At 34.1% G+C, this 20,963-nt stretch overlaps 2 protein-coding genes across 3 annotated transcripts; one reads left to right on the top strand and one right to left on the bottom strand.

The window, feature by feature from the left end:
• Positions 1–225: 225 nt before the first annotated feature.
• Positions 226–9,305, bottom strand: Ldh (lactate dehydrogenase). 2 transcript variants are annotated; one of them, XM_073075183.1, is made up of 7 exons: positions 9,147–9,305; positions 6,372–6,499; positions 5,618–5,735; positions 5,215–5,339; positions 3,889–4,111; positions 2,066–2,307; positions 226–1,722 (listed from the first exon to the last, which is right to left on the bottom strand). In XM_073075183.1, the coding sequence occupies exons 2-7, from the start codon at positions 6,492–6,494 to the stop codon at positions 1,558–1,560; spliced, it is 996 nt and encodes a 331-aa protein (XP_072931284.1). In that variant the 5' UTR covers positions 6,495–6,499; positions 9,147–9,305; the 3' UTR covers positions 226–1,557. The 2 variants fall into 2 exon arrangements, with proteins under 2 accessions (XP_072931284.1, XP_072931283.1); XM_073075182.1 differs by lacking the exon at positions 9,147–9,305 and adding an exon at positions 7,888–8,115.
• Positions 9,306–16,993: 7,688 nt separating this feature from the next.
• LOC140743149 (protein stunted-like) lies at positions 16,994–20,588 on the top strand. The gene is made up of 4 exons (XM_073074208.1): positions 16,994–17,220; positions 17,638–17,768; positions 18,208–18,310; positions 20,492–20,588. The coding sequence occupies exons 1-4, from the start codon at positions 17,192–17,194 to the stop codon at positions 20,523–20,525; spliced, it is 297 nt and encodes a 98-aa protein (XP_072930309.1). The 5' UTR covers positions 16,994–17,191; the 3' UTR covers positions 20,526–20,588.
• Positions 20,589–20,963: the final 375 nt, after the last annotated feature.

Below are 20,963 nucleotides of genomic sequence, written 5' to 3'. Positions count from 1 at the left end.
TTATAAATATTTATGGCGGTCGGTTTTGATTCTACCGAACAAATTTATGACATGTTATATTTGCAGAATCTCATTCAGAATAATATAAACATTTTTTTACTAACATAATTTATTTTTACGTCAAGCATAATGAAACGATTATGAAATTAATGTTTTTTTTCTATAAAGATTTGGTATGAAAACTGGTAAAAATAATAGGGGACATTTAAGTAAAATACGGTGCAGTGCTTTTCTATCAATATTTAATAGTAATAATGAAACAATTTTACATTTAGCAATCTTTAATATTACGTAAACAGATGTTGAAATATATTCATAAATTTTATAAAAATATTAGAAATACTGACAAAGTAGAAAAATATAACATACATCGTCCTGTCATGGTATTTTTTATCAAAAGAAATAGGTATTTACACATATGATGAAACACCTGGGAACGTTAATTCCTAATAATTTTGTACAAAAATAAATAACTTAAAGTAAATGTACTCTTACATAACTTCATCATATAAAAGAGTTGTTTAAATACTAAAAATGTATTACTAAAAAAGCGAGAGAAAAGAAATAATGTGTAGATATAATACTGCCGTAAAACAACTGGCTGAAAAAAGCTTTCACACTTACACAACAAGCATTACATACGAAAAAAATGCGATGCTCAATGATCACGCTGCAATTAAAGTACCTACCGAAATAACCGACTTCGACAGAAGTTTAGCGATTCTACCCACTACTTGTATTAATACGTCTAATAAGCGCAAACGCCGCCAGAGCCATACGTATTGTCTAAATTATATAGGTGTATATTGTAATTACTATAATATAAAAATCAAATTATGGCGAACAATCACGGATGCACACATTTTAGCGTTTCAGTCTATTTTGATTGGGACTTCTGTTACAATAATCACAAAAATTGTTTTTACTTAACATAAACGTGTATTATATATTATAATGTAAAATTATTATCAAAATGTAACTTCAGAAGACTTTAATTTAAATGCGCTTAACTAAATAATTATAAATAGATGAACCTACGAGGCACCTGGACGTACCTATTTTAAAACTACAAAACGCTCATTGGCTAAACCATCTAGCTTTTCGAATAACTAAAAACGTTAATGATTCAAAATGCGTCTTACAAATGCTATATAAGAAGACACATCGCGGTGTAAGAGTCAGATAAACGTATGTACAAAAATCAAATATCGTTTTTTTTTTCACAAAACGGTTCACAATGTAGTCTTTTTTGAATGGCAAAACGACGTAACGCTATTCTCAATATTTAATAAATAAAATGCCGAATAAATAAATGAATATTTTTTTTTATTTTTCAAAACTAAGTAATAGTAGGACAATATATTAATATATATTTTTATTTCAACTACTGTATATTATCTCTGTTAGATCATTAATCTGGTAAAGTTTGAAGTGGCGAATTTGTAACCTGTAAAATTGACAAAATGTAGATACGTTAATCTGATTCTAACAGCGCGAAATGCAAGCAGCTTTAGAAGAGAAGATAAGAATCTTTGGTAGAGTGGAGTTCGGTAGAGTTTAGAACTTTATGTCATTTTGCACTTTGGCCATGAGGCGTGCGGAGTCTCGCAGCCGCCGCAGCTCGTCCTCGGTGAGCGGCTGGCGCACCACGTCCGCCACGCCGCAGCGGCCCAGCACGCACGGCAGCGACAGGAACACCTCCTCCTCTATGCCGTGCTCGCCCTGAAATACACAAGACGCTATTCAGCACATCAGATAAGATAATGCTAGTTATATTTATTAGCTTTTATGTAGGTATAGTCCGCGTAAAACTGATAGCAAATTGTGTGAATACACCTACTTGGAACAACTTCAGAGCGGACTAGCAGTTTGGCGATAAGTATAGCATGATAATAATTATGTAGATACGTGTCTTTTTAAATACTTTTGACTTTTCCATTTGTAACCGTAATAACCATTATACGCACTCAAATAATCCTTATTTATAAGTACCAAATATGTGACTTTAAAGTTTGTTCTGTAGTACAATTACTAGGTTAATAAAGGCAAGTAAATAGTGCAATACCTTCAAATAAGTGGAGACAGCGTGAATGCTGTTAGCGTTGGACAGAATGGAGCGCACCAGCTGGGAGAGGGAGAGCCCAATAGCCCAGGAGGTGTATCCCTTCAGCTTGATAACCTCGTAAGCGCTCTTCACGACGTTCTCATGAGTCTCCTTCCAGCTCTCGGGGTCGCTGTCGGTACCGATCTTGGGATTTAAGTCACTGAGTCGGACCCCTGCTATGTTTACGCCGGACCACACAGGCACTAAGAACAGAAAAACAGATTAATTACATACTTACATCTATATTTTAAAGGAAAGAAAGTGTTACTGGTTTATAACTACCGTAGATTATGTTGAGTGTAATATGCTTTCATTTAACATGTAAATAAGAAGAACGAAGTGGTCACAGAAAACAAAAAAGTGTGTGTGTGTCAGCTACGACGCACGATTGGAGTTTACTCCGACGATAATTATGATATATATCGAATAGAAAATAGTTAATGACGTTTTAATGTTTTATATATTGCTAATTATTTTTATTGTAATAATTACTTTCATATGGGATTTGAACTTACTGTATTTTAAATTAATAAAAGCACTCTTGATTCATATTTTGGTTAAAAACGCTACTTCCTTTTTGAGAGGATATAATGATTGTAATAAAAAGGAGGGATTGTAATGGATCATTATACGTTGCCGCCCAGCGACATGTATACATGTCCGAAACGAAATGTACCGTCCACGGACATGTATACATGTCCGAGTTTAGCACCTTCGTATTTGGCTTATTTTAAATTACCTATGTTTTGTTTGTGGCTAAAATTACTTAGTATGTAGTATGTATGTATACTTAATGTGTAGTCTGTGAACCTATTTTACCGATACAACGCATTCCTTCACGTCACTAGTACAAAAAAATAAAATTATGACATTTCTATTCAGTGACTTCACTGGTGTTGCGCGTAAAGTGTGGATATATATGTTTGTCTCTTTTACGTAACGCCTCAACTTTTCGTGTTACACTTGATTTTACTCCTCATAAAATTTCCGTACCGGGCCTTATAACTCAAATCGTTTCTTAAGGAGTAAACTCCAAAAAAAGTTAACGAAATCGTAGAATTGTCTAATAGTTACTTGCTTGTGTGGTAAAGCCAGACATAATTTTAATAATCATTATGATAGGTAGGTAATAAAAGGTTGCGCCCACAGATATAGATTAGCATGTATACCCACAGAACAATTCTTTTTGTTTCGTAGTTAAGGCTAATTTTATTAACTGCACCCAGCCGCAGCGAAACATCTCTCCTCATTATCTCTTCTCTAGTTACGGTCAGCTAAATGAAATCTATTAATAAGAAAATGTAGTAGCGCTTTGTTCTTCGCTGCAATATCTATTTGCATAGAAAATGAGTTTATATCAGTTGCTTTATTTACATTCAGACTGCGCCATGGTCTCTGTGAGGATTCCTGCCGTCTAGCGCACTATTTAAAGATCGGATATGCAAGCGGCGTCAATGACCTTTGAATTAATAATAAATGATGTTTAAAAATAGTGTAGGTACCTTGCAGTCCAAAAGATATTTTTAAAAATGTGCAATGTATGCGACAATACACATTATTATAGGTACCTACGTGTTTGCTTTCAATTATTTCTTTGTACTACGAGTATATTCTTGAGCGCTGATGCTTTTATACATCTATTATTAAGCAAGGTTGAATAAGTTAGAACCCCATTGAACACCAACTGTAACTTATTAACAAATTCGAGCTGTATTATGTGTCCAAAATACCAGTTACTGTATGAATACCTCGTATGAGCACTTCTAGTGTGGAGTCTTACTTACCACTGCTGTCCCCGTGCTCGCCGATGATATAGCCGTGGCAGGAAATAGTGGCGATGCCCAGTTTCTCGGAGAGCAGGTAGCGGAACCTGGCCGAGTCGAGGTTGGTGCCGGAGCCGATGACGCGGTGCTTGGGCAGCCCGCTGATCTTCCAAGTCACGTACGTCAGGATGTCCACCGGATTGCTTGCGATTACGAAGATTGCATCGGGGCTGTATTTCACAAGCTAAAAATTCAAGATACAGAGGTAGAATTTTTGATCAAATGTGCTAAATTAGACAATTTCTGCAAGCAGAAATTCTTTGGTAGGATTTGATCCTCGGCGGTAAAAAATTGAAAAGACTGTTTTAATTAATCATGGGTATGTATGGGTATCAAAATGGATGTATGTGGATTGAATGATTGTAAATAACTAAAAAAATACGTTATTTTACTATTTTTTAAGTTAGTACTTACTTAGTAAAGTATTTGAGATGAAGGAAAATAACAATATGTTCAAATAGCTAAATTAAAATTCGAATACTTCAATCTACCATACAAAAATATTTAAATTTTTGCTTACAAAATAAAAAAAAACGACAGTAAAAATTGATTAGGTAAGTATTTAATAAAAGTACCTATCAAGTATTTTAAAAACATTTACGCACAACTCACAATAAACACAATGAAAATTAATTTAGTTTCTATACAATAATATTATTTGACAGATATAATATCGTCAATTCCTATGGACCTACTTTTAATTATTATTATCGTTCTCTTCCGGGGAGGTTAGTTTAATTTTAGAATGGGTACTAACAAAATTTACCTGTACCTACCCACATAGCAATATTTTGCCTATGAGTCTAATTACTTAGATATTAATAGTAATACTATAGTGATGACGTTTTAACGTGATGTAATTGTGTGCAATCCATCGTATTGTGCACAAACGCTGTCCTCTGGTGGCCACGCGTTTATTTGTCTAACGGCGAGGCGGCGGCATGAGGTCATCACTTACTGTTAGCACGCAGATTAAGTTCTTTTTAATGAATTGTTTCCAGTATAATTTTATATGTACCTGGAAACTTTAATATTATATATCTTCACAGAATATAACGTGTACATAGATATTTACGATGGGTTGGCCGTGACCCTGATCGGTGTAAGGCATAAATATTTATCTACCTATAGTCAAACTATAACCTAATATAACGTACATTTTTAACTCTTTTCAAAGTATCCAATTGCATTGCGGATAACTCCTAGCGTTTAAGAAAAGGCAGAAAAGTAAGATGCACAGAAATCGAGATGATAATATTGGTAAGTAAGAAGGTTAGTATAATTTACCTGTGGAATAATAATCTTGAGGACGTCCGTGTTCCTCTGCACGAGGTCCAAGCGGCTCTCACCCTCCCGCTGGCGCACGCCCGCAGTCACCACGCAGATCTTGGAGCCCGCAGAAATCGAATAATCTAACAAACAATAGAACGCTTATGTAACTCACGGATTTAACCATTATATCCCTATAGTTTAGAGTGGAAGCTTCTCTTCCTTATCACGCTGTTATATCAGTTTACACAGAAACTGATGGACAGTGGTGTTTGTTGCCGGAGAAGAACAGCTGTATGTTTTATTGCATGCACGTACTAATAAAATAAAAGTTATGGTTTGATCTGAGAGACGTGAGTGATGGAAGTGTTTTAATAGTTAGTCGACGTTTTATTCTGCGTCATAGGGTATCATACTGTACCTGTGCTGGCTTGAATCTTGGCGTTCCTCATAAAGGCGGAACCGTGTTGCAGATCCATCATTTCTCCTTTCAGCTTATCCTGCATCACGTCTACCATGGCAATGTTGTTGGTCACACCCTGAATATAATAAATATAATATAGTTTCAGGATATGTATAATATGTATAATGTATATTAGAAAGGAAATAATTTATATTTCTACCCTATAACCAAAATGGACAGATAATAAAACATGTCTGTAACGTCTTGTTTGGTTATAACGAGTACTTTTCGTGAAATCATTCAAGCCCTGGGCTTGCTTTCAATGAATTTAGGCATATCTACTGAAACACATATTTTTTAAATTTAAAACTAAGATTGAAGATATTTTAAAAATAATGTATTTTATTGGTTGTTTTTTCAATATTTTTATCAAACAATATAGAATCAGTGGTAATGCATTATTGCTAACAACAACTAACAAGTCATTTTAAATCTTTTTGAGAATAACAAACGAAACGATATTAACGCGTTAAAATTATCGACGTCCGTGTAACGCTTGATAAGATTAGAGCGTCAATCCCGTACGGGATCTTTCATGACTAATCGATTGCCTCAATACTTATTCATATGCATACCTAACGTATAGCAAATTGAACGTAACATACTTATTATACTTATTTTCTTCCAACATTGTGAAACGATGGCTAAGAAATATAAAAAGTATGATTCTCAAACTATGTGAATTGCGTGAGAAATAATCAAGGATGCCTACCTGCGTCAGCATAGAGAAGACAGCAGCCATGCCGACCTGCCCCACTCCGACCACGGTTACCTTGTTGCCAGTGTCGTCCTCCTTTGGTTGCACCACTTGGAAGAGCTTCTCAACCGTAGCCATTTTATCTGTTAGGATTTTTTTAATATAGTATCAAACATCCCCTAGTGTCTCTACGAGAAAATCACATGTACCTATGTTATTTACATATTATTAATTGTTTTAGCACTTGATTCTAGCATTTAGATATTATTTCATGTTACGAAAACTTTCCAATAAAATCAAAACATTGTCTTAAATATTGTCTTTTTGAAAGAATTTGTTATTATGAGCAATAAAGAGCGGGACACTCAAAAACCGAGAAATATATATTAGCTTAATACATAATATATAGTTGCTGTTAAGAGATCGCTAATTTGATTTAATATACTGAACTTTTAAGTAATTTCCGTCCAAGCATAAACTTAAGTCATTATTCGAAGTTTCGCAGCACTACATTTAATTTTATTTAAGTAATTGATCAGCACTCTTGTAACGAATTGACTCGTATATGAGCAGGCTAAAAATGTTTGTACTGCGATTAAGGTCGCACGGTAAATTAGTTCACTTTAGACTAACATTTCTGAATCTATGAAATGCACTTTTTATTTTGCCTTATAGATATAATTATAACAGAATACACATATATTTTATGGAAATGTAGCAATTCTTCCTACGGCTGGCTGAGTAACAACATTACGATTATGTATATCAGCGCTAAATGTACGAGTGAAACAAAACTATTTTCATGACACATACCTACTATACAAGTATTTCCGCACGAAGCACTTCAATATAAGGAAAATTTAAATTATGATGTTGGATTTTATTTTCATAGCGTGAAGTAAATCTATTGAAATCGATTTAATACTTATGAGTTAAACATTTAATAATACCAGGGTTTTTACCAAGATTGTATATTTGGGGGGCGCCTATTAGTGACTACGTGAGGCATTTAGGAGGAAGGAGGGGGTCGAGCCAAATCTCATCTAATCTTACTTCGGGGAGATCCCCTCTCCCAGCAAATATCAGGTATTTTTTCACAAGACGCAGAAGAAAGTTGCGGGAAAATAGAGATAAATTAAATAAATCATGTAATATAAGAAAAAAATAAGAACTCTTAAATGTCACTCTTAACTATTATTAAATAAAAATGTTAAGTTAGTTTTTTTTAACATCAATCCAACGCATTTACACTAGACACACACATCTTGAAAAATATTTTATGAGATTAGGGTAGTGGGGAGGGGGTTGACCAAATCTCACCAGGGGGAGGGCGGTCGTAAATCACTAAAAATACCTCACGTAATTAATGGAAGTCCCCTTAATGATGTATAATCACACTAGCGTTCGTATATTAAAATTTGATATTAAATAAGCTCACGTTAAACGACACATGTAACAATACGCAAAAGTGTAATTAACACTCATTCCAAAAATATAATAATAACTTTAAAAATTATAGATAAGTACTCACGATTATTCTCGCAATGATTATTGCCGTTACTGTGGTTGTTTTCTGCCATGGTTATTATTTTTAAGTGATAAATAGTGAAACTATATTGCAATGAAAATAACCGTTAACGTTATAAATTCGCAAATGCGGTCGAACTAATGAAGACTCGAATTCTGAAGAAAAGAAAGAAAGCGTCTCGTTTGCAATACGCTCGTATCGTCAGAGTGAATGAATGAAACCGGCGTTCGCAGAAAATATAGCTTCGCGGGCCAGACGCGGTGGTGGGGTTAAGGAGATTTAAACCTGAGCATGCAGATGCACGATAATCATAATATTGTAATGTTGCACATTATTACCGATGGTGGGAAAGCAGATGGTCCCCTATAGTGCGCACCCAGATAAAATGCGATTTTTTTAAATCTTTTACAAAGATTATCAGCTAAGGATAGATCCTTAGGCTTTTATAAACTTTGGGATTTTTTTTTGTTTGCAAGACATTAAATTTATACCTAATCGTTTTTGTCTGAATATCTGTTTATTTATCCTTGGTAATCTTGGATCAACGGATAACTTTGGTTCAGATTAAGATTAACTATTTACTTTTGACCTAAGAAGAATTACTTTATAACTTAAGTAAGTAATCGAAACATACAAAAACAGATTAACGCTTCAGATTTAAGTATTGAGGTTTATGTTATTTTTCTAATTGTCCAACTGCGTGAATTTTTTTTATTTTGCATTTTTTTTACTTTTGGTGAGTACTATATTTACGATTAACTATATTTTTTTCATAATATTTTTCTTTTGGTTATCTGCAAATACTTAAGCTCAAATGTTATAAAACAATGTTTTAGCGTGACGTGACTTACCGAGTGCTAAAAGAAAATTTACTCACAAATATTTTGAAAAAATGTACCTACCTAAAAACTTAGATGAATAAAATATTTCTTATTTTTTAATTTAACAATATAACCAACATGTTTCAGACATCCTTTGACCTGTTGACCAAAGGTCAATAAGAGGTTACAGAGCTTTCCAAGATTAAAATAAGTTGTTATATTGGTAACCAATATTTTATCAGCCTGTGTTTTGATGATGAATCCACTTAAATAAAAAAGTACCTATATAAGAATTACTAAGTAAGGTTTAAATCAACAGACCGGCATCAAAGGATGACCATAAGAAACAAGTGACGATTAAAACTAATAAGTTTAACTCATAACATTCTACTTAGTTCACTGGTAGGATATTAGGATTTTAACAGTTTTTGTTGTACTTACGAGTATTTTTCGTAAAACTTCGTGCGTTCAGTCACGTAGTGTCGACTGTTGGTGTTGGTGTACGTCTGTAGAGTACACGCCTCGATGCCGTCCGCGCTCCGAAACTCAAGGTGACCTTCAACAATTCGTTTTGGAAGCCACGCCATCGCGCATGCTCGAATTAAAAACCCACGACCTCATGATGTGGACCTAAACACCGCGCGCGACAGTTCGTTATCCAACAGCCATGACGTTTGATACAGGACTACAATCTAAGATTCCCGCGTCTATTACTATGAACCATTTAGAAATAAATGTATTTCGTTGTAAAAGCTGATAATGTACGTACTAAACTATTTTTATGGTAATACGGTTTAATGCTTCATCTAATTTAATTGTAGTTATTTAAATGCAGCTACAACCAAACCCATTCTGATAAAGAAGTCCAACTTGCTGATAAAATACTTCGATGTGCCGTATCTATGATATCAGTCAGATATACATAATATTTTTTCAGAATATAAATTACAGCTACCGTTTATTTTTGGCAATTAAATAAAAGTACCTGGATGATCGAGCTTTGCTCAGTGTTTTTTAACCTACTTCAAAAAAGGAGGAGGTTTCTCAATTCGACCGTATATGTTTTCTTTAAAACGATATTTTCTGAAAATAAAACCTAGCTAGATCGATTTATCGAATCCGAAACCCCTCAAATAGAAAAATTCTCTGATATTGGCTCTGGTGATTGTACATCTTTTAAAAGTAGGTACAGTAAATATTTGAATATTGTAGGAGTCCAGGTAAAAATATAAATGGTTTGTATTATTTAAAAACACATCGGTAAATTATTGATTGAGCAAGTAAACCATAGTTGGTTATAGTGGACACAAATATACAAGTAGGTCCTCAGTCGTGAATCATTGATTTAATTTTGCACAATATTCAAAAATATTACACCTTATAGGTATTTCATGTTAAGTCTATTTAAAGAGCGCTCTTTATTGCACACCAATTATGGTTAAAGCCATTATAGGCATTGCGAATGCACAAACCTAAACATTTACATACATACATTACATAAACTTCCACTCTTTGAATATTGCAAAACATTTTGTCATAGTAAGTAGTCATTGTTTTCAGTGTGCAGAAGATTAGCGAAAAACATAATAATATACATCAAGAGTAATGCAATTATGCAATACGCTTTGTATAAATAAACCCATTTTCCTGTTGTAAAATTTGATTTAGTTGCATATCGTAACATGTGGTGTTTCCATGTGTAGTAGGTACGCCATCCGACCGCGTGATTTCACGGTCATATGTTATAGAACAAAATGCACTTTTTTAAATAAGCACTTTTAATTTTAGACTTTTAATTTTTAAATAATTTTATTTTCATTAAAGAAACTCACCTATAGTTACTTACATATTACTCATTTCAGTAAATATATACACAAGCAAAAAATAACTTTAATACTAAATTACAACATTAAAATTATATTCCTTACATAATTAGTAGAGATGCGCCGAATAGTGATTTCACCGAATAACTGAATACCGAATAATATTCGGTTTACGTTTTACCGAACCGAATATTCGGCCGAATTATTCGGTTTACCATTTCTTTATTGTCAATTTGCCAGTTATGTGTGTGAGTACATTCACACTTGAAAATGTTGATTTGAGTTTTGAAAATGTATGCTGATTTTAGGTTTAAAATAAATGTTGACTATACTAACTATAGATTAAGTAATAAATGTGTTGATATCCTTCATAGGATTTGAGTTTCACTTATAATATAACCTAAATCTTATATAAGAAGTTTGGTGTTTTAGTCCTGTACCATGTCGTGTAAACAAGAAAATAGAAATACTCGAACCGAATATATTCGGCACTAAAACCGAATAATTCAGCCGAATACAAATAGCAAAAAAGATGCCGAATACCGAATGAATATTCGGCGCATCCCTAATAATTAGGTAATCATTAAAATTTTCGTTTATTATAATCAATATATACAAGTATGTAAGTTAGAAGATAATTATAATTAATATTAACGAGTTTTAGTATATGTTACACGAATATATACCACTGAAATATGCATTTTAGTAACAGATGGATGTAGAAGTCCTGCAGTCGGACCTTGGACTATTATGACGTATATTTACGGGAGCGCGCGACGTGGGGATGACTCACGCGCGCCGGAGTGCAGCAGACCGGTTCGCAGAAGACTCGCTCACTACGTGATTGTTTGTTCGTGCGCAGACGTTTCGATGTGAACCTTGCATTGGTCAGGTACGCACACCGACTCAATATTTTGTTTATATACGTCACGCATTTGTAACACTTATGAAATAGTGTTGTGTTGTATGATTACTTGCTACTATTTAGTTACTGGAAATGAATACTATGGAGTTGGTAATAATTACTAAAAAGTCATAGATTATTAGGTAAAGTAGGTACTTTTTAGTTACGGGTAAATTAAGTTACATTAGTTATTAGTTTTACATATTGGTACCTTGGTAAGTGAAGCTGTTACAAGTTGCTACGTCGGTACTAAGTACTTAGTTTAAAGAATTTGTTCGCTGTTAGTTCTTCATATAATATTTTAATATCATCTAGTTGTGACCACAGACCTGTTGTGTTGATATTTGTTTGTGATAACGTTCTTGATAACTACGTAGAAAGGAAGGAAATGCTTTTGCCCATCCCCTAGATTAAATTCCATAGTCCGGGTCTTACAACATTCATCTCAGACTTGGATAGTCTAACGTGCAGGATTACTGCGGATTGTATTATTTTATTCTTTCAAAATATTAGGGAGATTCTTACCCTTTCTTTTTAAAAAGATTGTACTGATTACGAGTACCCATGATGGGCACTTAAATTTAACTCCAGCTTACATTTATAATTATAGGTAAGTACATAAGTACCCGCCGTGAGGCCCCAGCGGAGTACGTATATAGATTATCCATATTATACTATACATATATATTACCCATATTATTTATATTAAGTATTTTCATCCTATATATACTCGTACATATTTAAATTTGTGAAATATCATACTGGGCACCTTAGCGTCATAGGATCGTATCCAATCGCGGCCCTATGACGCTCTGACCTGTCCATTTTTAAAACATAAAGTCTCAACAGAGAGACATTACTTACTTGATTTGTGTGAAAGTTTCCAATGTGAACCAACTCATTTTTATAAAAAAAGTACTTAAGTAGTTTTACATGGTATCATGGTAACAATAAATTCTGCCAAACCAGATCAGTTGGCCGTTACAGGATCCTGTATAATGAGTCTCCAACTTATCAAAGTGACAATAAAAATACAAACCGTTACATTTTTTAAACAACTATCGAATGACACGAATGTAATAATGCTACAAAATAACCCTTCTTCCTGTCTGCTTCCCAATCTGAATGTAACGGGGTGATCGAAGGTCATTTGACATTGAAAACCACTTAAGTAGGTACGCGATGTATTCCTACATCTCTGACAATAACTTTTCAAGTATCATTTACATCCATTTAAGAACTTGTTCTATGCTTGTTAAACTTGCATAGAACAAGTTCTTAAATATTGTAAAGAGTGCCCCTTTAACTTGTCATGTCTTGAGAAAGTTAGCCATTCGGGTCTAAGTATCTATAGGTAGTACTAATTCATTCCTACATGAAAATCTTTATAACAAAATTATGAAGCTTTTCATGTAGGAATGAATTTCCTAATAAATAGTTCCCTCTCGGTAGTATAATTATGCTATCTGATAGTGTCACTTATTAGCATGAATCCCTGGGAAATAATGATGTATCACAAACTAAAGGAAAAGGGCAATTTTAGGAACATAAATTATTCCTCATACATTCTCATTCTATTTTATTTTTTCAAATAGTCAGAATAAGAAAACCCCCCGCTGAATCGAAAAAATGCATATAACCTTTTCTTAATTCTAACGTCTAAATTACACAATCGTGTAGGTCCCAATGAGCGTCATTGCGAGTTTGTACACGCTTAGCATCGTGGGCTACAGCTATAAGTGTGGCCAGGAAAAACATAAATGTCCAAATTTCTTAGTCGGAACATTAGCAGTAAAATATCAATACACGTCCAAAAAAATGTTGAACAATATATGTCGTGATATTCTTCGTACTATCTTCGAACCCTGGTCTGTGGTAACACAATTAACCCTTAACATCACGGGCGGGGACTGGGGAGACCCCACGCGCCTTTGTTTTGCCCGTTTTTTTTTTTTTTAAACAAGCTTTGTTCTTGTCATTTCGGCTAATCTCAATGCTCTGCAGAAGCTTTCGATAGGCCAAAGTTCGTCGCACTTTCCCAAAGGTAAATAGTTATTTTAGACACGTGGGGATACCTGGAGACCCCACCCGTGATGTTACGTCACAAAAAAATATTCGCTCATATTTATATTTTGGTTATTTTCTAGAATAATATAATTATAATCGTTAAAAATGAGTCGTTTACATTAAGTACACATTATATTACAAATTCTAAAGTACTATAGTGTTAGTGAAAAATAAAATATGGTTTCACAAGCTAATATTATTATGGAAGATGTATGTGACATATATAACCAGAATAATATACGTAGTGACCATGTTTCTGTGTTTGAAAATTATTCTTAATTTCTAGAGGAAACACTAAGAAACAGTTTTTACGAAACCAGTATGTTCAATTAGAGTAAATCTGCTCATTCATCTCACATTCGATAAGATCAAAGACGAGATTGGTTTCCTGGAATAGTCCTGCAATGCTGCTGCAGTAAGAAATGAGGCTGCAGGTAAAACTTAGGACCTATATTTAGCCAAGGGATGGTGTATTATCCTACTTTTCCAAAGACATAAGCGAAATTATCGGCAAATTATACAAAGAACAGTCTTTGTGTAGTGCAAATGGAGCTGGTTATAATGTTCCAATAATCAAGGGAAGATACTATATTTGCCAGATCCAATGTTCAAAAATGAATGTTATTTGTTGAACCTTGCAAAAATAAAACAATTTCTAAAAGTGAGTGATCAGGTAGAGTTGCTGAATCTACGCGTACGTGTGAATGTGGTCTTTCAAGGGGATTTAATGACTGTGAACTTATTTCCTCATTATCAATCTGAACCTTATGATGGGGCGAAAAGTCTCGGGTACTCGTGCACTGAACATTATATTTCTCTGCAGAAATATGACGGTCCATTGAAAAAATTACGTCATGTTTAGAGTTATTAAAAACCTCTACGAATCCTCTATTTTTCTCAACCGATGTTAAGCATTCTTTTATCAAGCAGTTAGATATGAACTGCTGCGGTACTAGCGCGCTACCATCATACACGTTGATGGGGAGCCGTAGTAGCTGTGACGAATGCGCAGGAATTATATCTTCGTATAAATTCACATTACGCGAATTATACGAAAAAATAGGATTTGAGGCTCGACGCGTTATAATCCTTTTAATTTAAAAATCAATTTTTGACTCCCATTTTTCTAATAAATCCGAACCGATAAGACCGTCTAAGTAAGCGTGAAATTTATATATGTGTAAAGTTATATCCTCACTTTCTTTGAATTCCTTAAAACATGGTATTGTAATAGAATAACCGCAGTGACTTTTCGCGTGAACATTCGTAACTTCGAAAGGGTCTGAATTTAAGGGATGATTTCTAAAATATTTTTTACGGCTTTTGGACTAATAAAAGATGCATTAGCTCCGGTGTCTATTAATAATTTTAAAGGAGGTGATGAAATTTTTACATAGGGCAATTTACGTTGAGCCCGCAAATTCATTTGTATTTTTGATTTTTTAAAGTCTTTTTTCATCTGAAAATTCGAATTGTCGCTAATTTTTAAATCAATATTAGGAATTTCATGACCATTGTCACATATGGGAACGTAATCTGAGCCGCGCACCTGCGAGTCAATGGGTTTAGTTTCATACTGATAATTATTGTAGTTGGAATGTTCAGGGTTGCCGCGTACTTCGAAATCAAAATTATTGTTAGAATTATTAAAATTAATTTCACAAGACTTTATATAATTTGTAGGGGTTGAATTTTCATGTATTCGCCAATCATCTTCTTCACTGGATTGTAATGGTGAACCGTAAAAATACGAATCGAAATGTATTTTTTCTTGAGAAATAAATTCGTTACACTGCTGTAAATGTAATATATTTAATTCTTCCTGAACGTATTCGAGCGCTTTTTCTATAGTATCCGGCCTCATACATCGAATGCGCGACCCTAGTGGATCTTTTAATCCTCGCAAAAACGTTTTAAGTGTTAACTTTCTGTAAAGCGACCGTTTAGCATCTATGGTACTATTAACTGATTCATTTAATATTATGTATGTCATAAGTGTATTGAACAAATTTAGGCACTTTTCATAAAACTCCTGTGGTGTGTTTTCCCCTTGAGAAAGCAAGGCCAGGTCATAGTATAACGCAGTCTCATCGCGCTGATCTGAAATTTTCTCACTAACGCGCTACGAATTGCCGTCCAATCTTCTGGTATCCCGTTGGAATTTATAAATCGGGCTGCGGGACCCGTAATTTAATTTAAAATACCATTTAATAATGCAAGATTTTTAAGCTCATTATCAACTGTCGAGTCCAAATATGCTAATACCAATTGATCACACATTTTTATGAATCTAGTAGCACTGATGGACTTCCGTCCCATGCTGGTAACAAACTTAACCATTTAAGTACAATATGTATACTATCATTACTCATTTTTAATGCTAAATTTAATTTTCTACTATCGTAAAATTACAATTTATGCTTATTTCGCTAAAATTCCGCGATTTAATAAGTAAAACTTGGAAGGATTTAAAGGATATATATTATGTACTAGGATATAGCGAGTCACAAGAGAATAATCTTGCACTTACTATGTCATCTCGACTCTCTGTCGTGTCGATGTTTAGATCACGTAGACAGACACCCTGCTGCAGCTCCTTGTAGGTTCTTTGGTAGACTGGTATCTTCCCTCAGGTAGGTACTAACCATCCTACTCCGTCGACTGCGCCAGTTATGTATGGGTGCAGACGAGGGTGTTTTATTGAGATTGCGAGATGGTTACTAAAACTATTTATTCAATTTTTACAATTGATAGTATCAATTCTAAACTAAAATCTAAATTATTCTATGTGAAACTCGTACGATGTTGGTAACGAGAATGACGCTCTTTCCGTGGGAACGCTACACGACACCACACATTACCGGAGTTGGCACTATTTTATATATATAAAAACCAATCATTCGGTCCGAATATAACACACAAAGTCTACTGGTTTGGTTCCTATTACATTAGTAAATAATAATAATTTAGTCGAATGTAGACTTTTTTGTTCAATTTAGTTAATTGTAAGTAGGTATGTAAAATACTCCAACAAACGAGATATTATTTTGTAAAACGTCCACTACCATCGAAAAACTAACTTTATAATACATAATTAACACATTATACAAATAATAAAACATCCCTTAATGTATCCTACATTTGTATTTCGATAATTTTCAAAACATATTGAAAATAGATACAAAACACTCATGGGGTAATTCTGGACCCCACGCATGACGTTACGTTATTGGAAATTGCGCGTGTACTTAAGGGTTAACATATCGGCACAGTACAAATATGTGATATCGGTCTGCGTGGTAGGAGAGACTGGCCACACACACAACACAACACAGGACAATATAAACTCTGTAGGTAATCTAATTACAGATTAGGCAGTTATTGTTACAAAGTGGGCGAAAAATAGTCGTCAAGATTTTCAGACTTTATTATTTATTGATTGGGATAATAATTCTCTTCTGTGAAAAAGTTCTCGGGGGCCATAGTCGGGGGCGTAAATCCAATTTTACTTGTAGATACAGGCGCAGCGAAAAAATTATATAGAATATTTTTAAATAGTTCTGTTCTTGTTTTCTTTTATAGACAATGTCATGCTATTGTCATAAATTCTGCAAGATTAAAGTTCACATTGCTGAATATCTTACAAAAACTCTATGGGCGTAATTTGTATGAAAAATTGATTTTCTTCAAAGATGAGTACCTGGAGAATGGCCGGATTAAAGTTAGTTTATCTCGCAATATTATATAAGTAGGATTATTAGTATTCGTTTCGTAACATGTAATTGTTGTAGATTTCTAATAGATTTATCTAAATTTTGTGCATTGTGGGTTTTAATGGACGTATTGTCATCGCATCCAAGGGAAACAGTGAAAAGCCGTTCAGGGCTAGAAAGTAGTAGGTACCTAACCTTATTTCAATTTGAAGTGGTAATTTATATATTCGAGATCTCTAAATCATGTTAGAAATTGATTATAATTAATTCCTTCACCTGATTAACAAGCTGAGGGAGTCTCCATAAAGTTCTCAGCAGACTAGTGGCAAGATAGCAATAAGCATAATAACACGAAGTTCACCTAGTGTTACCTCTAGTGGTAGTAGTAGTGACGATGAAATGAGACTTTATTGTTTTAATTATAGCTACGTGAATTACTCAAATATTGCGGCGCGGACGCTGCGTAAGTCTCTTAAGTCCAACCTGAAGGATGAGGCTGCTAAGCGTGACCAGTCTTACATTAAATACTTCTACTGGGTCAATGGAAACCAATTGCGTAAGATTGCTCAACTTATAATTAGTTTATAGAAAAGTTTGAGAATTTATTGGGTACCTACTTGCAGTTGTTACATGCTTATGAGCAAAGTTCAGTTGGGTCTCATTATCGAAACTGAACATTTCATGAATATCTCGTTCTTTATCGTCGACTCTTTATGGCGTGGGTCGTCTCCATCGGGCTTGCTTGTTTATGATAAGATTGAAAAAGGTATAACTACCTATTTATAATAGGTACATTCATAAATTTTATGAATGTCTTATACCAACATCTAAGCTATGAGAAAATGGGCAGTAGTGAAGCGTGGACAGATCTAGACTTACCTGTATTTTCGATGTTGTAACATTGCCCTTTATCAATAAATAATTATTGTGAAATTTTGGAATCATTAATTATTATTGTCTCAGTAAACATAACTTTATTTACTGTTGGTGTATAGTGGAAAGAGGCCATAAGGTCGCCTCTGGAATCTCACTGAAAAAACCGTTTAGCCCAACCCAAGCTACGCCAGTTTCCATCATGTCGATGGTTAAGTTTAGTCGGTAGGTATAATTTAAAAGATCCAAAATGTACCTATGCTGAAATCCCTTGTCCTTTCGAGTGTTTCGAGTGCTAGTTATATTGAGTACCTAACTGATAACTGGGAGTATCCGCTGTTTCATCCGCGTTTAAAAAAATATACTATACTGAATATAAAAAAAAAACAGCAAAACATATCTTAAGTCAACATTTGAAGTCCTGAACAGAACCCAGCAGTGACTCACTAGGAACAACGCCTTTTGTTTCATAAGCTGGAAATGAGACCATGGAGTAGGTAGGTACACTGGTACATATCGTACATCCATCCATTCACACAAACTTTAGGATGGAATTGAATTACTAGCACGTAGAATGCTATTAACTTGATTAACCTGATGTTTTGTATAGACATGTATTTAGTCATGCTTATTACATTATATTTAATATTTCAAGTAGGTACCCTATCAATAAATTTCATTTGCAGGGTTGAACTTAAGTAAATACTTTATTTTACAAATTTTACAATTCAGCGACTAAAACATTTTTTTTCCGGGAGTGATATGAGTATGTTTTTGTATTATAAAATATTGTTTAGGGTATAAGTTTTAGTAAATTGAGATTTGTAGAGTAAGGCAGAAGTTCATAACATCCATATATACAAAACAATGATGGTACGGGCACCGACGAACCAGAATATAGAGCTATCCTAACTTCTTAAAAAAATCTCATCTTAAAATATTCTTCGGACGAAGTTGTGGGTCATAGGTAGTGCTATCTAATTTGAGGTTCTAAGGTTAAACACACATAATCAATATTTGTCAAATAGTTAAACAGGTGTTAACTGTAGGATTTTTTCGCCCTTAACTTGCAGAGCTCTCGTGGCGCAATGGTAAGCGCGTTCGGCGTTAAACTGAAAGACGGTGGTTCGATTCCACCCGAGAGCAAGTAATGCTGAATTTGGTCCTTTTTACTTTTTACATATTTTTATTATTATTACATATTTATATTCTGAATTTGATCTTTGTATTTTTTGTCATTTTCCTCTTTGACATATATTTTAACCTTCTTCTTCTGGAATTTTCAAATTTTCTTTCTTTTTAGTCTTTATATCATTTTGTATATAACATATAATATTTTACTATCAATGCCAATGTGTAGTAATAATATTTTAACGCAAAATTGTAGAATATTGACTTCACACGACTTTATGATTTTTAATATAACTCTCAGGCGTGTACTGTAGGTTGCCTGACGATGATTTCGTTTCGACAAGTGATCATTAACACGCCCATAACTGAAAACAAAGGTGCGTCAGGGATTTGAACCTCGGACACCACGATTGAGAGACTAAGTTTTAACTACTAGGCTTTGGCTACCTGATGTTGCATAATGTTGCAAAGGAGACATACAAAAAAAGGCCTGAAATGTACAAAAATGAATTTTGTCCCAAATTATACTACATACAAAAATAAACAATTATATAATCACAATACCTATTTACTAAAAAACTAGAGAGAAGTCAGTTTTTACCCGCTTTTGTTTAACTTGTACCATCTTACTAATATTATAAATCCGAAAGTAACTCTGTCTGTCTGTCTGTCTGTCTGGTTGTCTCTTCTTCACGCCCAAACCACTGAACCGATTTTAATGAAATTTTGTACAAAGATAGTCTGAGACCCAAGAAAGGACATAGGATAGTTTTTATCCCTGAAATCCCACGGGAACTAGGGATGGCGATGTAAGATCGATTAATCGGAGAATCAATCTTTTGGACCCAACACATCGATTATTTTAATCGATATTAGTTAGGATTGAATCGTAAACTATGCATTTGATCAAGTGATAATCTTTAGCAAAGTTAAGGTATGAATTTTTAGTTTTATGTATATTTTTATTTATTTTCGTTTAAACGCGGGCGAAGCCGCGGGCAAAAACTAGTATTAAATATGTTGATATAATGCTTATTTATTGCAATCAGTGCAATGATACCTACATGTATTCGAAATAAGCACATCCCACGGTTTACCCACGGTCCCACGGTCGCACCCTCGTCACCGGATTATGTGGCACTAAAACCATCTTTCATATCTTTTGGTGTTTACGAAGATATACTAATAGCATAAAAGTTTGTACTCAATTAGATATGTCAGTGTGTTAATACTTTCTATATCAAATTCTACATCCTTATATTTTTTATTTTTCAGAACATGGAGAGAAACCCAAGGTAGAGAAAGATAAGCCACCGACATAGATACTAACAGATCTTATGTATTGTTAGAAATAAACACACACAACTAAGAATGTCTTGTTACTCAAGTCTCATCAAAATTTTACTTTTTAATATAATTTGTAAGATAGGTGGCAAACGAGTTAACGATTCTACGATCAGATGCACTGGCACTCCTGAGAAATATGGCGGATGCCTCATATGTAAGTCAGTCGCATCCACACCCTCCCACCGAGAAACTAAACTGCTATGTTGCAAATAGCTGTGGCGGAAGTACGAGTATGTCTCCGAGCGAATTATACTGGCTCCGCCACCTTCCAATTGTACAACCAGGACAAGTTAATAGCTCCTGGAATAGGTCACGCATTATTATTGTCTTCTTAGTATTTATATACGTAAGTAATTACCAATAACGTATATCGTCAATATCATCATACAATCGAACTTAT

This window comes from Epargyreus clarus, unplaced genomic scaffold (assembly GCF_041222505.1).
Source record: "Epargyreus clarus isolate Ecla_fem2 unplaced genomic scaffold, WU_Ecla_fem_2.2 ptg000007l, whole genome shotgun sequence".
Lineage (NCBI taxonomy): Eukaryota > Metazoa > Arthropoda > Insecta > Lepidoptera > Hesperiidae > Epargyreus > Epargyreus clarus.
The sequence above is the reverse complement of the archived record's forward strand: the minus strand, read 5'-3'. Positions and strand labels throughout refer to the sequence as shown.